General features: G+C 38.7%; 1 protein-coding gene across 3 annotated transcripts in view; it reads right to left on the reverse strand.

Moving 5' to 3' along the window:
• Positions 1-15,061, reverse strand: part of DECR1 (2,4-dienoyl-CoA reductase 1) — a 48,072-nt gene that overhangs the window by 15,510 nt on the left and 17,501 nt on the right. For 2 of the 3 annotated variants that reach the window (XM_023726093.1, XM_023726092.1), the window contains exons 2-6: positions 9,802-9,945; positions 9,459-9,661; positions 5,778-5,835; positions 5,572-5,658; positions 4,250-4,397 (exon numbers count right to left, since the gene is read on the reverse strand). In XM_023726093.1, coding sequence (XP_023581861.1) covers positions 4,250-4,397; positions 5,572-5,658; positions 5,778-5,835; positions 9,459-9,580 — 415 coding nt within the window. In that variant the 5' untranslated portion in view covers positions 9,581-9,661; positions 9,802-9,945. The remainder of the gene's footprint in view (positions 1-4,249; positions 4,398-5,571; positions 5,659-5,777; positions 5,836-9,458; positions 9,662-9,801; positions 9,946-15,061) is intronic. The other variant, XM_004370786.2, reaches the window with a different exon arrangement.

Below are 15,061 nucleotides of genomic sequence, written 5' to 3' on the forward strand. Positions count from 1 at the left end.
CTTGTATTCGGAATACATATTTTTTAAATTCTTTCAATTCAATACCAAGAATACAAACTCAATTTAAAAATGGACAAAAGATTTGAATAGACACTTCATCAAAGAATATGTACAAATGATGAATAAATACATGAAATGATGCTCGACATCATTAGTCATTAGGGAAATGTAAGTTAAAATCACAAATGAAAAACCACTATGCAAAAAATGACTAAAATTTGAAAAAGACTGACAACAGCAAGTTTTGGGAAGGACCTGGAACAACTGTAACTTATAAATCGTTGGGAATGTAATATGGCTCATCTAGTTTGGAAAACAGTTTGGCAGAGTCATCCAGATTTAAATTTCTTCCGCTCATCGAAAGACACTCTTCAAAAAAGTAAAAAGGCAAGCCACAGACTGGGAAGAAATAGTAATACATACATGTGACAAAGTACTCAGTTCAGATTATACAAAGAATTTCTATATATCAATAATAAAAAGTCAAACAAGCCAATAAAAAATGGGCTAAAGGTTTAAACAGATGGTGAAGACTGAATTGAAGGTGACAAGAGGGAACTTTTGGAAGTTATGGAAATGTCCTATGTCTTAATTAGGGTAATAGTTACATAAGTGTATACATTTATTAAAACTCACCAATTTGTACATGTAAGATCTGTACATTTCACTATATGTAAATTTTATTTCAATTTTAACAAATAAGAATAATATATTAGAGCTATATTATGCACTGATTTAATCTTTTCTTGAATCTATCTGTATTTTTGCTTATTTGTATCTGTATTTCTTGAGTTGCATACTGATTCCACACTAGTATGTGAAAGCGCTTTGTAAAACATAAAGTCCTATAGAGGTACAAACCCATTGCCATCTAGTTGATTCTGACTCATAGAGACCCTAGGACAAGGTAGAACTGGAGTGGCTGGTGGATTTGAACTGCTGAGTATTTGGTTAGCAGCCGATCTCTTAACCACTACGCCACCAGGGTCCTATAGGGACACAGAGCCATGGTGGCGCAGTGGTTAAGACATCAGGCTGCTAACCAAAAAAAGGTCAGCAGTTCAAATCTGCCAGCTGCTCCTTGGAAACCGTATAGGGGAGTTCTACCCTGTCCTATAGGGTCGCTATGAGTCAGAATCGACTTGATGGCAACAGGTTTGTTTTGGACAAGGGTACAAAGTATTATTAATGCTACTTCAAAAAAATACTTATTATTATATATCCTAAAATTACCTCTTATTAGTTTCCAGAAGTATATTACTTCTAATAATCTAGGATTTGATGAGAAAATTCAGTATTTACCCTATCCATACGAGATTGTGACCAGATTCTTAAATAAAACCCAAAATTAGCCTCTCTCTTGATATTTCTTCATTGCGAATTCTCTCAATCTCTTAATAAAATTAGGTACTCCTTTCCATACTATTTACTATGTTTTTACATTTATACATGATTTTATAGTGATGAATGGACTTTGGCATGATATTGTCAATATCCTTTCCAATAAGGATCAATCATTATTTATTGACCTTTATAGCTACAAGACAACACTGGGCTAAATGTCTTTAGAAATTCCCTAAATCTTTTATGTGTTCATAATTGTTAATTTTGCATTAGTGCTGCACAGAAACATATTTTAACAATATTCCTCTAATTCTAGTTTCTCTGCCCCAGCAAAGACTACAATTCTCTTGATCTTTTGCTGTCTACTGCCCCCTCCCTAAGCACACGTTGTCACCAATCCTACCCCTGACAAGCAAGCTTCTATCTCTTAGTTGCTGGTGCTGTTACCTTCTCTATCTGATTTCCCAGATATTTTTTATTTTTTGACTTTCTAGATATGAGACCCCCTAATATACTTCTGACCACAGATTACCAGGATTGTTGACATCTGAACTGACTTCCAGGCTTATACACTTTGACATACTTTAAAGATCATGAGCTCCTGAATTCCCTGACTGTTGATCTAATACCAGAATAGACCTGGTACCAGTACTCTCCTTAGCCCAGTGGTCCAAGTCCTTACAACTCTGTCAAGTTATATCATCGATAACTGACAGGAATCTTGGAAGAATAAAAACTGGCTTCCATCTTTTAAAGACTTACCTAATATATTTTTAATGAAGCCCATGGAATTTTAATCCAGTGTGATGAATAAAAATAGATCAAAGCCTATGTAAGAATGAAAGACAATGATGAGAAAAGAAAGGAAATGTAGAAATCAAGGGTCACAGAGATGGGCAGGGTAAGAAATAAAGGAGGCAATGATGCAGAGAAAGACAGTGATGAAAGAAGCCGAGATGAAGAGAGAAACAGAGAACCAAAAGGGAAGAGTCGACAGAGAGACAGAGAAAAAAACAGAGAGATGAGTAAGAGATTAGGGAGAGAGCGTCAGGCTGAAGCATAGAAAGGGAGGAGAGAGAGAGATCAAGGCCCTCTATTCCCCAGATAGAAGGGGAAGAAAGAGGAGTCAGCCCACCACTCTTTCCTGTCTCCTTTTCCAGTCATCCACCCCTTCTGAAAAAATATAATTAAATTTAAAAAAAAAAAAACTCCCAATTTAAATGACACTCTCTTTGCTGTAGCTGGGATTTCAATTTCAATTTCATGAGTGCATGGAGAAAGGATAGAAACTCTTAGCATAAAAAAAGCTAGTGCCTCTATAGCATCCGTCTGCCTGCCCCCACATTCTTTCTCAAGCTGCTCTGAGGACTACCCATGCTACACAGAAGAAATTGAACCTAGTGAGGCAGAGGCTTTGGAATCAGACGAAGAAACCAGGCCAGCTCCACACCCTCCTTCCTCCCCTCAACCTTGAAGGACATCCTTTGAGAAGCACAAGAACTGTTCCTCCTTATTCTTGCTCAGAATACTCCCCATCCTGTCTGAGAAAATACTCTCATTCCTCAAGTCCCAACCCTAACTTACTCTGGGACAGAGTCTTGGCCACCTCTGTGCCCGTGACACACAGCACAGGGCTAGTACATAAAAGTCATCAGTAAGCATCTATTAAATGAACAGATAAAGGTTCTAGACATATATGTATATACACACATACAAATAGTACACATATATTTACTATTTATATATGCATGAACATTTATAAAGAAGTTTGTTCATAGTACTAAACTAAAATGTTCTCTCAGTAACTTCCCTCTAAATCTATTCCTCATGCAGTGTTCTCAACCTCAGTGAAGACATCACCACCCAAACTATTCAACTCAGCTAGAAACTCTCCTGAGAGAATGGGTGGTTCAGTGGCAGAATCCTCTCCATCTATGCAGGAGACCCAGGTTCGATTCCTGGCCAGTGCATCTCATGCACAGCCACCACCCATCTGTCAGTGGAGGCTTGCATGTTACTATAATACTGAACAGGTTTCAGCGGAGCTTCCAGGCTAAGATTGGCTAAGAAGAAAGGCCTGGCCATCTACTGAAAATGAGCCAATGACAACCCTATGGATCACAAAGGTAAGATCTCACTGTGCATGGGGTCTATGGCAGCTAATAACAACAGCAAAAACTCTCTTATCTAATTAGTAGGTCCTGTTGATCTTATCTTTTAAAAGTTTCCGAATTTATCCCTTTTGCCATCTATCCACATGCCAAAAGAAAAAACAAACCCTCCTGAATAGGTTCTCTCTAATCTTTTCCATCACCCACACTGGTGCCATTAACCTTTCCAATCACATCACATCCTTCATGAAACACCTTCTAGGGAAATCCATTTAGAAAATAGCTCCCCATTTCCTTCAGAATTAACATCAAACTCCCTATTTTGGCTCCGGGACATTTTCCAATTAGACTCCAACCCACCTTCCCAAAATTATTCCCCACCACTCTGCCTCCCTATCTCTAATCACATCAAATTTCTCATCATTCCATAAACCTTTCTGCATCCCCCCTCCACCAGCCTCCATCCATGGACATTCACAATTCCTTCCCCCCTCCCTTCTCCAGGTATAGATCTTTGAAAATTCAGCTCAAATTGCATGTTGTTCCTCAACCTGCTCACCAACCCTAACCAGAGTTAGCCATTCCTGTCTTCAGATTTCCATGGCATTTGAAACATATTTTGTATGGGCTGTATCACAATGTACAGCCATTATTTAAGTATCTTTTTTCTCCATTAGATTGAGAGTTGTCTAAGGACAGATGCTGTCTCATTGACTATTGTAGGTATTGTAGTGCTTAGCACAAAGTGCCCATAGTAGGGGCCTAATACATGTGTGATGGATAAACAAACTTACCTTTCTGTGCTTTTATCAGTTGCTTTCCAATTTCTAGAGTCACAAAAGCAGTACCATTTAAAACGATGCCAGTTATGGTCTTCCAAGCATTAGGAGAGAGCCTTTCAGTGGGAGAAATAAAATTCCCTGCTGCATTGTTTATCACGACCTAATAAATGGATAAGGCAAGTTACAGAAACTATTAGATGAAGAAGAATATTTTCTCAAGGGCTTTTATTTCTGAACTTTATTAATCCAAATAGTACAATAGAGCTGAAGTTCACAGTCAACTACGAAACAATACCATGAGACCGTCCTGGTGATCCTCTTCTGAAAGGTCACAGCCTTAAAAATCCTATGAAGCAGTTCTACTCTACACATATGGGTTCGCCCTGAGTCAGAAGCGACTCGATGCAACTAATACCAAAACAGCCATGTGACTACACTTTATGTCAAGGAATCTCAAGAAATACCTTTTAATTTCTGGTGTTATTTTGGTTTGGAGTTCCTGGGTAGTGCAAATGGTTCACATGATCAACTGCTAACTGAAAGGCTGGAGGTTCAAATCCACTAAGACGTGCCTCAAAAGAAAAAGTCTAGTAATCTACTTCCCCAAAATCAACCACTGGACAGTTCCACTCTGACACAAGGGAGTCACCAGGAATCAGAATCGACTCAACAGCAACTGGTTTACTGGTGGTCATTTTGGTTTAACTTGCTCCAAGTAAACTGGGTGGCTGGTAACCTGTTTCTTCATTATCAATAGAGATTCTGCTTAGTTCTATAGCAGATTCCGTATTACTGGTCTGTCTGAAAATATCTTTAACATACAAAAGTGCTCTCTTTGAGGCTATTGGAGGAAATGGCTTTCTAATATGTGAACCAAACAACAGCAAAATACCCACATATATCTCAGGTCTTACAAGGAGAAATTCGGAGTTTCCTGTAGCTTTCGTTGTTTGTATTGTTCTCCTCCACTGATTGAGATAATCAAAAGTTATTTGAAAAAGCAAAGAGCATCATCTAAACTAGATATCGTGCCTTCGGTAACTGTTCTTGTTATTTCATAATCTTATTAAATACAGTGAAATCAAGTTTGTTCTATATGATGGCAAATGTATTTCTTAAGTACTCCCGACAGGAAGTGGCGTTAACACTCCACGTAATCTGTATCCTGCTTCAAGCAGAGTTGGCATCTGAAAGTACAATTTCTTAGTGACAGAAAATACGGCCTTCTCAACACAGCACTTTCTCACATTAGTATTTTATTTCCTTAGTACATGCTGGTAGGTGCTCTCAACATCAAACACCTCATACTTTGGCCTCATCATCATCACACTTACATCAGGATGTCCTGTGACTTTGATCAGTTCTGACACGGTGTTCTGAACCATATCAGGATCCCTCACATCACACTGAATTGCATGAACCTACAAAATAACAAAGCGTAAAAGGAATCTTACATTTTTCAGATTTCCTAAACCAAAGACATCAGTAAACTACTTAAATATATTATAATTTCTGAATTTTAAATTATCTTTTTATGTACCTTATTTCCAGTTTGAGAAGAAATTTCTTCTGCAGTAGCTTTCAAAACATCAATATTCCTAGAAGACACAGTATTTTGTATGAGTTTTGAAATGACTTCAGACTATGTATTTTTTTCTTTTTTTACTGTACTTTAGCTGAAAGTTTAAAGAACAAATAGTTTCTCATTAAACAGTCAGTACACATATTGCTTTATGACTTTGGTTAACAACCCCATGACATGTCAACCCTCTCCCTTCTTGACCTTTTTTTTTTTGGTGAAAATATACACAGCCAAAGAGATAGCATTTCAAAAAGCTCTACATGCACAGTTCAGTGACATCGATTACGTTCTTTCAGTTGTGCTGCTATTCTCACTTTCGATGAAGGTTTACAGAACAAAATAGTTTCTCATTAAACAGTTAGTACACGTTTCCCTATGACAATGGTTAACAACTACATTACATGTCAACACCGCCCTTACTCAACCTTGGTTCCCTATTACCAGCTTTCCTGTCCCCTTCTGCCTTCTAGTCCTTGTTCCTGGACTGCTGTGCGTCATTAGTCCCATTTTGTTTTATGGGGCTGTCCAATCCCCGGCTGAACGGTGAACCTCGGAAGTGACTTCACCACTGAGCTAAAAGGGTGTCTGGGGGCCATACTCTTGGGGCTTCTCCAGTCTCTTTCAGGTCAGTAAATCTGGTCTTTCTTTTGTGTGTGTTAGAATTTTGTTCTACATCCTTCTCCAGCTCTGTCCAGAATGCTCTGTTGTGATCCCGGTCAGGGCAGGCAGTGGTGGTAGCCGGGCACCATCTAGTTGTACTGGACTCAGTCTGGTGGAGGCCTTGGTAGCTGTGGTCCATCAGTCCTTTGGACTAATCTTTTCCTTATATCCTGTTCTCTTCATTCTCCCTTGCTCCCGAAGGGGTGAGACCAGTGAATATCTTAGATGGCTGCTCAAAGGCTTTTAAGACCCCAGACGCTACTTACCAAGGTAGAATGTAGAACATTGTCTTTATAAACCATGTTATGCCAGTTGAGCTAGATGTTCCCCTAGACCATGGTCCCCACAGCCCTCCACCCAGCAATTTAGTCCTTCAGGGAGTTTGGATACGTCTATGGAGCTTCCATGACATCTCCTTGTACAAGTTGTGCTGACTTCCCCAGTATTGTGTACTGTCTCACCCTTCACCAAAGATACCACTTATCTATTGTCTATTCAGTATTTCCCTACCCCCCACCCCTCCCACCCTGGGTAACCAATAAAGATTGTACTTTTTGTGTGTCAACCTTGTCATGAGTTTTTACAATAGAGGTCTCATACAATATTCGTCCTTTTGTGACTGACTTATTTCAATCAGCATAATGTCCTCCAGTTTCATCCATGTTATAAGATGCTTCAAAGATTCATCACTGTTCTGTATCGTTGCATAGTACTCCATTGTGTGTATGTAGCTTGTTTATCCATTCATCTGTTAATGGGCATCTAGGTTGTTTCCATCTTTTTGCTATTGTGAACAATGCTGCCATGAACATGGGTGTGCATATGGCTATTAGAGTGACAGCTCTTATTTCTCTAGGATATATTCCCAGGAGTGGGATTGCTGGATCGTATGGTATTTCTATGTCTAGCTTTCTAAGGAAGCACCATATCATTTTCCAAAATGGTTGTATCATTTTGCATTCCCACCAGCAGTTCATAAGAGTTCCGATCTCCCCACAGCCTCTCCAACATTTGTTGTTTCCAGTGTTTTGGATTCGTGCCAGTAATGCCGGGGTGAGATGGTATCTCACTGTGGTTTTAAATTGCATTTCTCTAATGGCTAGTGATCTCAAACATTTCCTCCTGTGTCTGTTAGCCACCTGAATGTCTTCTTTGGTGAAGTGTCTGTTCATTTCTTTTGACCATTTTTTAATACGATTATTTGTCTTTTTGTTGTAGAGGTGTTGGATTTTCTTGTAGATTATGGAGATTAGACCTTTGTCTGACTTGTACCGTCCAAAAATTTTTTCCCAGTCTGTAGGTTCTCTTTTTACTCTTTTGGTGAAGTCTTTTGAAGGGCATAGGTGTTTGATTTTTAGAAGATCACAGTTATCTAGCTTATCTTCTGGGGTTTGTGTATTGATGGCTATGGTTTGTATCCTGTTAATGCTGTGTATTTTTTTCTTTTTAATTCGAAAAATTAAAGAACACAGAAAATCTATAACATAAATAAGGAGAAATGGTCTTGAGGAGATACAAAAGTTTTTATCTACAGACAAATTAGTAGGGATGAATTCATTTTCCCAAAGTTAAATTCAAACAATTTTTATACCTCACACTAAGTTATTGAATTCTTCACTTTTAAATCGGTTACTACAGTATTTTCTACTTGGAGATGTAAAATCTTTTCCTTAATTGCAATCATTTTATCTGTTCCTTTGCTCAAACCAGCTTTAGAAGGAAAATACACGACAGCATAATGTTAGTAATTTTACACCAAATCTGTGGGTCTGGACTACCTATATGCATTCTTAGTCTCATGTCCTTGAGAGAAAAATGAAAAATAAACCATGAGTACAAACTATGTAGTATTACATTGAAAATAGTATTTTAAAACTCTTAACAACATTACAACATTGAAAAAAAAAAAGTTCTAGCCAATTTACATTAAAGAAAAACAACTAAAAAATACCTGTGGCCCTTTGTGAGTGACATAGTGACTGTCATTTAGATTAGTCCTATCTAAACATTTTACACCATTCAAAACTGGAGGAACAGGTAGATTTTTTTGACCAGTCTCTAAAGCTCCAGGCTTACAATGGTATGTTGTTGTTGTTGTTGGGTGCTGCCTAGATGATTCCAATTTATAGTGACACTGTGTGACAGAGTGGAACTGCCCCATAGGTTTTTCCTGGCTATAATCTTTACAGAAGCAGATCACCAGGTCTTTCTCTCGTGGAGCCGTTAGGTGGGTTCAAATATACAACCTTTCACTTAGCAGCCAAGTGGTTAACCGTTCTACCACCAGGGAGCCTTATGTAGGCATAGAGTACCAGAATATGCTTACATAAGAAGAAACTCCTTCTATATGTCTTACTCTTCCTACATTCATCACAACAAAGATGCTCTGAAATACCTGTCCATCTTATAGAAAAACGGAAGGATTATATCCATTCTCCTCAAGGTTAATTAACTATTGAAATAGTAATCATAGTTACTCCCACTGAAAACAAAAGTCTGAGTGTAGTACTTTTTAACTTCATCTTCATGTTCAGAAAAAATATTCTATGTCTGAATTTGGGAAATGTACATATCATTAGTTCCATCATTGTCATCATTTCTAATATCTCAAATTACATCTGACTTTCTCCAAAGAAATTTATTTAACTCATCTAAGGGTGTTTTAAGTCCCTGGGTGGCACAAATGGTTAAGCGCTGGATTACTAATCGTAAGGGTGGTGGTGTGAACCCACCCAGAGGCACCTTGGAAGACAGGCCTGGAGATCTGCTTCTGAAAGGTCATGGCCTTGAAAACCCTACGGAGCAGTTCTACTCTGCACACAGAGGGGCGCCATGAGTAGGAATCGACTCCAAGGCAACTAACAACAAGGGTATTTTATATAAGATGCAAATCAAACCACTTTGGCAAACAGTGTTTTCGATACTACGGCAGAACTGTTTCTTCAAAGGACTCTCTTGCAACTTGCTGAGATGACTTACCGGCTAGCGATGACACACTGGGCGCCGAGGCTGGACAGAACAGTTGTCATTCCTTTACCAAGGCCAGTCCCTCCCCCGGTAATGAACGCCACTTTTCCTTGAAAACTATCAGGTGGCAGCATCGCTTTTCGAATGGGTGGAAAGAACTTAGAACTTGAAGCTTCAATGTTTTGATATAATATTTTTGTTCCATAACTGAAAAACTAAAAGAAAAAAATGAAATGTTGCACATATGTATTTCCACAATGGAATTAAGTTTTTAAACACTCTTGAAAATAAATTCTTGGATTAATACAAACTCACTGTAAACATATCGGTATTGTATTTAATCAGTTAAACTTACTCTTTTTCTATCTGAATGTTAAGCAACAGAGTGCAACAGTTAAAAGCATGGGCTCTCAGGTCAGGCTACATAGGATGGAATCTTCTCCCTAGTTGTATAACCTTCACCAAGTCATGTAACCTCTCTGGGTCTCCACTTCTTCATCTGTAAAATGGGAACAATAATAGAATCTTCCTCATTGGATGTTGCAAGGATTAAATGAACTAATATAAGAAAAATATCTTGAACAGTGTGTACCACACAGTAAGCACTCTATAAATGTTAGCATTATTATTTACAGGTGTTTTCCTTAAATTTAACTTTAAAAAAAACAAAAAATTTTTGTCTTTTCACAATAATTTGGATGAAAATAACATTCTACCTTTGAGTCACTAAAGACGAACAAACTATAAAAAGTTGCTTATAAGGATTTATTAAATCAAATACCTCTTCTCATGTTGTCTTCTGCCCAATAAATTCATAACAAATAAAATGTTTCTGTCATATTTAAAATAGGAAAACAATCACACTATTTTGAACTAAAAATAATGTGTATTGCCCTATCTTACATTATGTTTTATAGCTTATACTCCCATACTACTTGTAAAAAATCACTGCAATTCTCATATTTAATTATGAAAACAAACTTTAAATGTTGAACATAAAAACAAACAATAAGAGCTAACATTAATTTAAGTGCTTACCATGTTCCAGGAATAAATATCAAAATATCTAATCTTCACAACAACCCGATGAAATAGGTATTACTTTTACCTCACTGTATAGAAGGAACCCTGAAAAACATCCATTGCCATCAAGTTGATTATGACTCAAAGTGACCCTATAAGACAGAGTAGAACTGCCCATAGGGTTTCCAAGGTTGTAATGTTTACGGAAGCAGATTGTCACACCTTTCTCCAGAAGAGCAGCTGGTGGGTTCAAACTACCAACCTTCTGGTTAGCAGCCAAGCAGTTAACCACTGTGCCACCAGGGCTCCTTAGAAGGGGCCCAGAGAGGTTAAATACATTGTCCAAGTTGCAGAACCAAGATTCAAACATAGGCTGAACAATACCCTCCCGCATAACTGCCTTGCATACAATCTCTCTGGATTCACTGAGCTCCTAAAAAACCAAGGCAAACCAGCGGCCATCGAGTCTATTCTGACTCATGGTGACGTCATGTGTTTCAGAGTAGAATTGTGCCCCACAGGGTTTTCAATGGCTGTGATATTTTGGAAGTAGACTGCCAGGCTTTTCTTCCAAAGCGCCTCTGGGTGGATTTGAACCATCAACCTTTCAGTTAGTACCTGAGCACTTAATTGAGACCAGTGAAGTATGTGACATTCCTCATCAGGTCATGGTTGCAAGATTAAACTCTAGAATTTATCATTTCCTGCTAGATTATGCCTGTAAGCTAAATGGGCTGCCATCAGTTGAAGAGGGATATCTAGAAATTTATCCTAAGGAAATAATTAGAAATACGGTCAATGATTTAGGGTAGGGCTACTTATCAACTGGACATAGCACAAGAAAATGCTTATGATGTAGTATTAAGTGAAACAAGAAGGAATAAATACACGGTATCATCATAACTATTAAAAATGTATGCTTAAAGACAGCGGAGTAGTCAGACAATTCCAGTGGACCATCTTACAATAAAGACCCAAAAAAACAAGTGAATTGATTATATATGGCAATCTGGGAGCCCTGAACATCAAAGGCAGAATGAGGAACTGGACTGAGTGGCAGAGGGAGGGAGAGATGGTTAAGAAGCAGCGAGGAGTTGCCACACATGACCCAGCGAGAGCCTGAGTCCTTCAAGCCTGATCAGCTCCGTAGTGAGCGGTGAGGGAGGCAAGCAGCTCTGCTCGGGAGGCAAACTTCGCACCGGGAAAGACCCAGCACCAGAGAGTCTACATGGCTACCCAGAACCAGTGAGAAGCAGCCCTAGATCAGCGAAAGATAAGTACTTGTACATGGCCTAACACGTGGATCAAAAACACCTCACTTAGGGAAAAACCTCTCTCCCATCTACCTCCCCGCTCCATGCTCTGCACTGGGTCCCAGACTGGCTTCAGCAATTGCCAAGTCCCCTGGGCTGGAAGTAGGATCTGTCACAAACCCAGAGCCATTGTCCCTGCCTTGGAGAGTGAACAAATTAACAAACAGGGGAAAAAATAAACTGCCGACTCTCCTAAGCCAGTAACCCAGGGTAGGCACAGCTCCGTTGCCTACGCACGGGCATAAGGGATCCATGGACATTGTGTGCCTTTCCCCCTACGTAGACTGGTGTGGGCCCATCTCAAGAGCATAGGCCCTCACTGCTGCAGTACAACAGGGTATATACTGGAAGTCTAACTTCAACTGTTCCAGCTGTAAAGTGGAAGGTTCTTAAGATTTGACACAGCTCTGCCCAATATGCAGGGTCTTCACCTACCCACATCAGGGGCCTGAGGACTGGTGACCCCACCCACACCACCCAGCCACCTGCAACAGGGACCCATGAATAAGAGGTGCCCCCAAGTCCTTACAGCCAACAGCATTAGGTGCTCATAGCCCAGCTTCAAAACCCACCCACCTAAGTGCTCTAGGGAAAAAGGACACACCTTCCTCCTGGACACTCAGGGTCGGCCGTCAGCCCCTGCCTGCCTCAGAGTGTGTCCCCCTGCCACAGCCAGATGCCTGTGCCTACACCAATCATCCATGCCTGTCTAGGACTGTAAGTGAGAGCCTGCACCACACGCTTGGTGGCTATCTACCTGGGCACCTGAGGAGGTGGATTCCTGAGCTCACATACCAAGTAACAGATCTAACCACCTGGTGACAGGACATCAGAGCTTCAAAGGTGCCAATAATCAAACTAGGTCATACGAGCAGCCTATTTGGGCATATCAAAACAATAAGCTAGGACACAGTAAGTAACATAAAATAAATAAATATAGTAACTTATTGATGGCTAAGAGACAACAGTCAATATCAAATCACAAAAACAGGCAATCCATGATGGGTTCAGCAAGCTCCAAAAACAAAGAGGAGGAAAATTTCTTGGAATTACTGGAGGCAGAATACGAAAGATTAATATACAGAACTCTTCAAGAAATTTGGAAGGAAATTAAGCAAAACGCAGAACACGCAGTAGAGGTATTAAAAAGATTAAAGATGAGCATAACGACAAATTTAACAAGCTGCAAGAATCCACAGAGAGACAGCAATCAGAAATCTAGAAGATTAACTATAAAATTTCCGAATTAGACAACTCAATAGAAAGTCATAGGAGCAGAACTGAGACAATGGAAGTCAGAATTAGTGAGACTGAAGATAAAGTACTTCACACCAACTTATTTGAGGAAAAAATCAGATAAAAGTATTAAAAAAATGAAGAAACTCTAAGAATTACATGGGACTCTATCAAGAGGTATAACCTACAAGTGACTGGAGTACCTGAACAGCGGAGATAACAGAAAATACAGAGAGAATTGTTGAAGATTTGTTGGCAGAAAACTTCCCTGACATCGTGAAAGATGAGAAGATATCCATCCAAAATGCTCATCGAACCCCACATAAGGTAGATCCCAAAAGAAAGTCAACAAGACATATTATAATCAAACTTGCCAAAACCAAAGATAAAGAGAGAATTTTAAGAGTGGCTAGGTATAAACGAAAAGTCATCAACAAAGGAGAGTCAGTAAAAACAGGCTTGGACTACTGAGCAGAAATGATGCAGGCAAGAAGGCAATCAGATGACATATACAAAGACTTGAAGGAAAAAAACTGCCAGCCAAGAATTATATATCCAGCAAAACTATCTCTCGAATATGATGTCAAAATTAGGGTATTTCCAGAGAAAAAGAAGTTAGGGAATTTGCAAAAACCAAACCAAAATTATAAGAAATACTAAAGGGAGTCCTCCGGTTAGAAAATCAGTAACATCAGATAACAAACCAAGACTAGAACACAGGACAGAGCAACCAGATAGCAACCCACAGACGGAAGTCACAAAAGTAAATCAAAGCTAAAACACTGAAAATAGGGAAACAGATGTCAATATGTAAAAGATGACAACATTAAAACAAAAAAGAGGGACTTAAAAAATATAGACACAGATTTTTCTTACGGAGAGGTAGTCAAGGCGATATAAAGAAATAAAAAACTGGTATAAACTTAGAAAAATAGGGGTAAATATTAAGGTAACCACAAAGGAATCTAACAATCCTAGAAGTCAAAATAAAAAAACTAGAAAAATATAAAGACTCAGCAAACACAAAATCAACAACAATGAAAAAGATGGAAAGAAAATATATAAAGAAAAATGACTCAGCATAGAAAATTAAGTGGAACAAAGGAATTGTCAATCACACACAAAAAAAGACATCAAAATGACAGCACTAAACTCATACCTAACAATAATTACACTGAATGTAAATGGAATAAATGCACCAGTAAAGACACAGAAAGTGGCAGACTGGATAAAAAAGCACGTTCTGTCTATATGCTGCCTAGAAGAGACAAACTTTAAACTTAAAGACACAAACAAACTAAAACTCAAACGATGGAAAAAAATATATCAAGAAAACAACACTCAAAAAAGAGCAGCACTAGCAATATTAATCTCTAACAAAATAAACTTTAAAGTAAAATCCACCACAAAGGATAAGTAAGGTCACTGTATAATGATTAAAGGGTCAATACACCAAGAGGACCTAACTATAATAAATACATACGCAGCCAACGACAGGGCTCCAAAATACATAAACTCTAACAGCACTGAGAAGAGAGACAGACAGCTCCACAATAGTAGTAAGAGACTTCAACATACCACTTTAGGTGAAGGACAGAACTTCCAGAAAGAAGCTCAACAAAGACACAGAAGACCTAAATGCTACAGTCAACCAACTTGATCTCAGAGACATGTATCGAACACTCCACCAAACAGCTGCTAAGTATACTTTCTTTTCCAACGCACATGGAACAGTCTCCAGAAGAGACCACATACTAGGCCATAAAGCAAGCCTTAACAAAATCCAAAGCACTGAAATATTACAAAGCTTCTTTTCTGACCATAAAGCCATAAAAGTAGAAAGCAATAACAGAAAAAGCAAGCAAAAAAATCAAACACATGGAAACCGAACAACACCTTGCTCAAAAACTACTGGGTTAGTGAAGAAATTAAGGATGGAATAAAGAAATTCATAGAATCAAATGAGAATGAAAACACATCCTACCAGCACTTTTGGGACACACAAAAGCAGAGCTCAGAGGTCAGTTTATAGCAATAAATGTT

The sequence above is a fragment of the Trichechus manatus genome, unplaced genomic scaffold, assembly GCF_000243295.1.
Source record: "Trichechus manatus latirostris isolate Lorelei unplaced genomic scaffold, TriManLat1.0 scaffold00009, whole genome shotgun sequence".
Taxonomy (NCBI): Eukaryota; Metazoa; Chordata; class Mammalia; order Sirenia; family Trichechidae; genus Trichechus; species Trichechus manatus.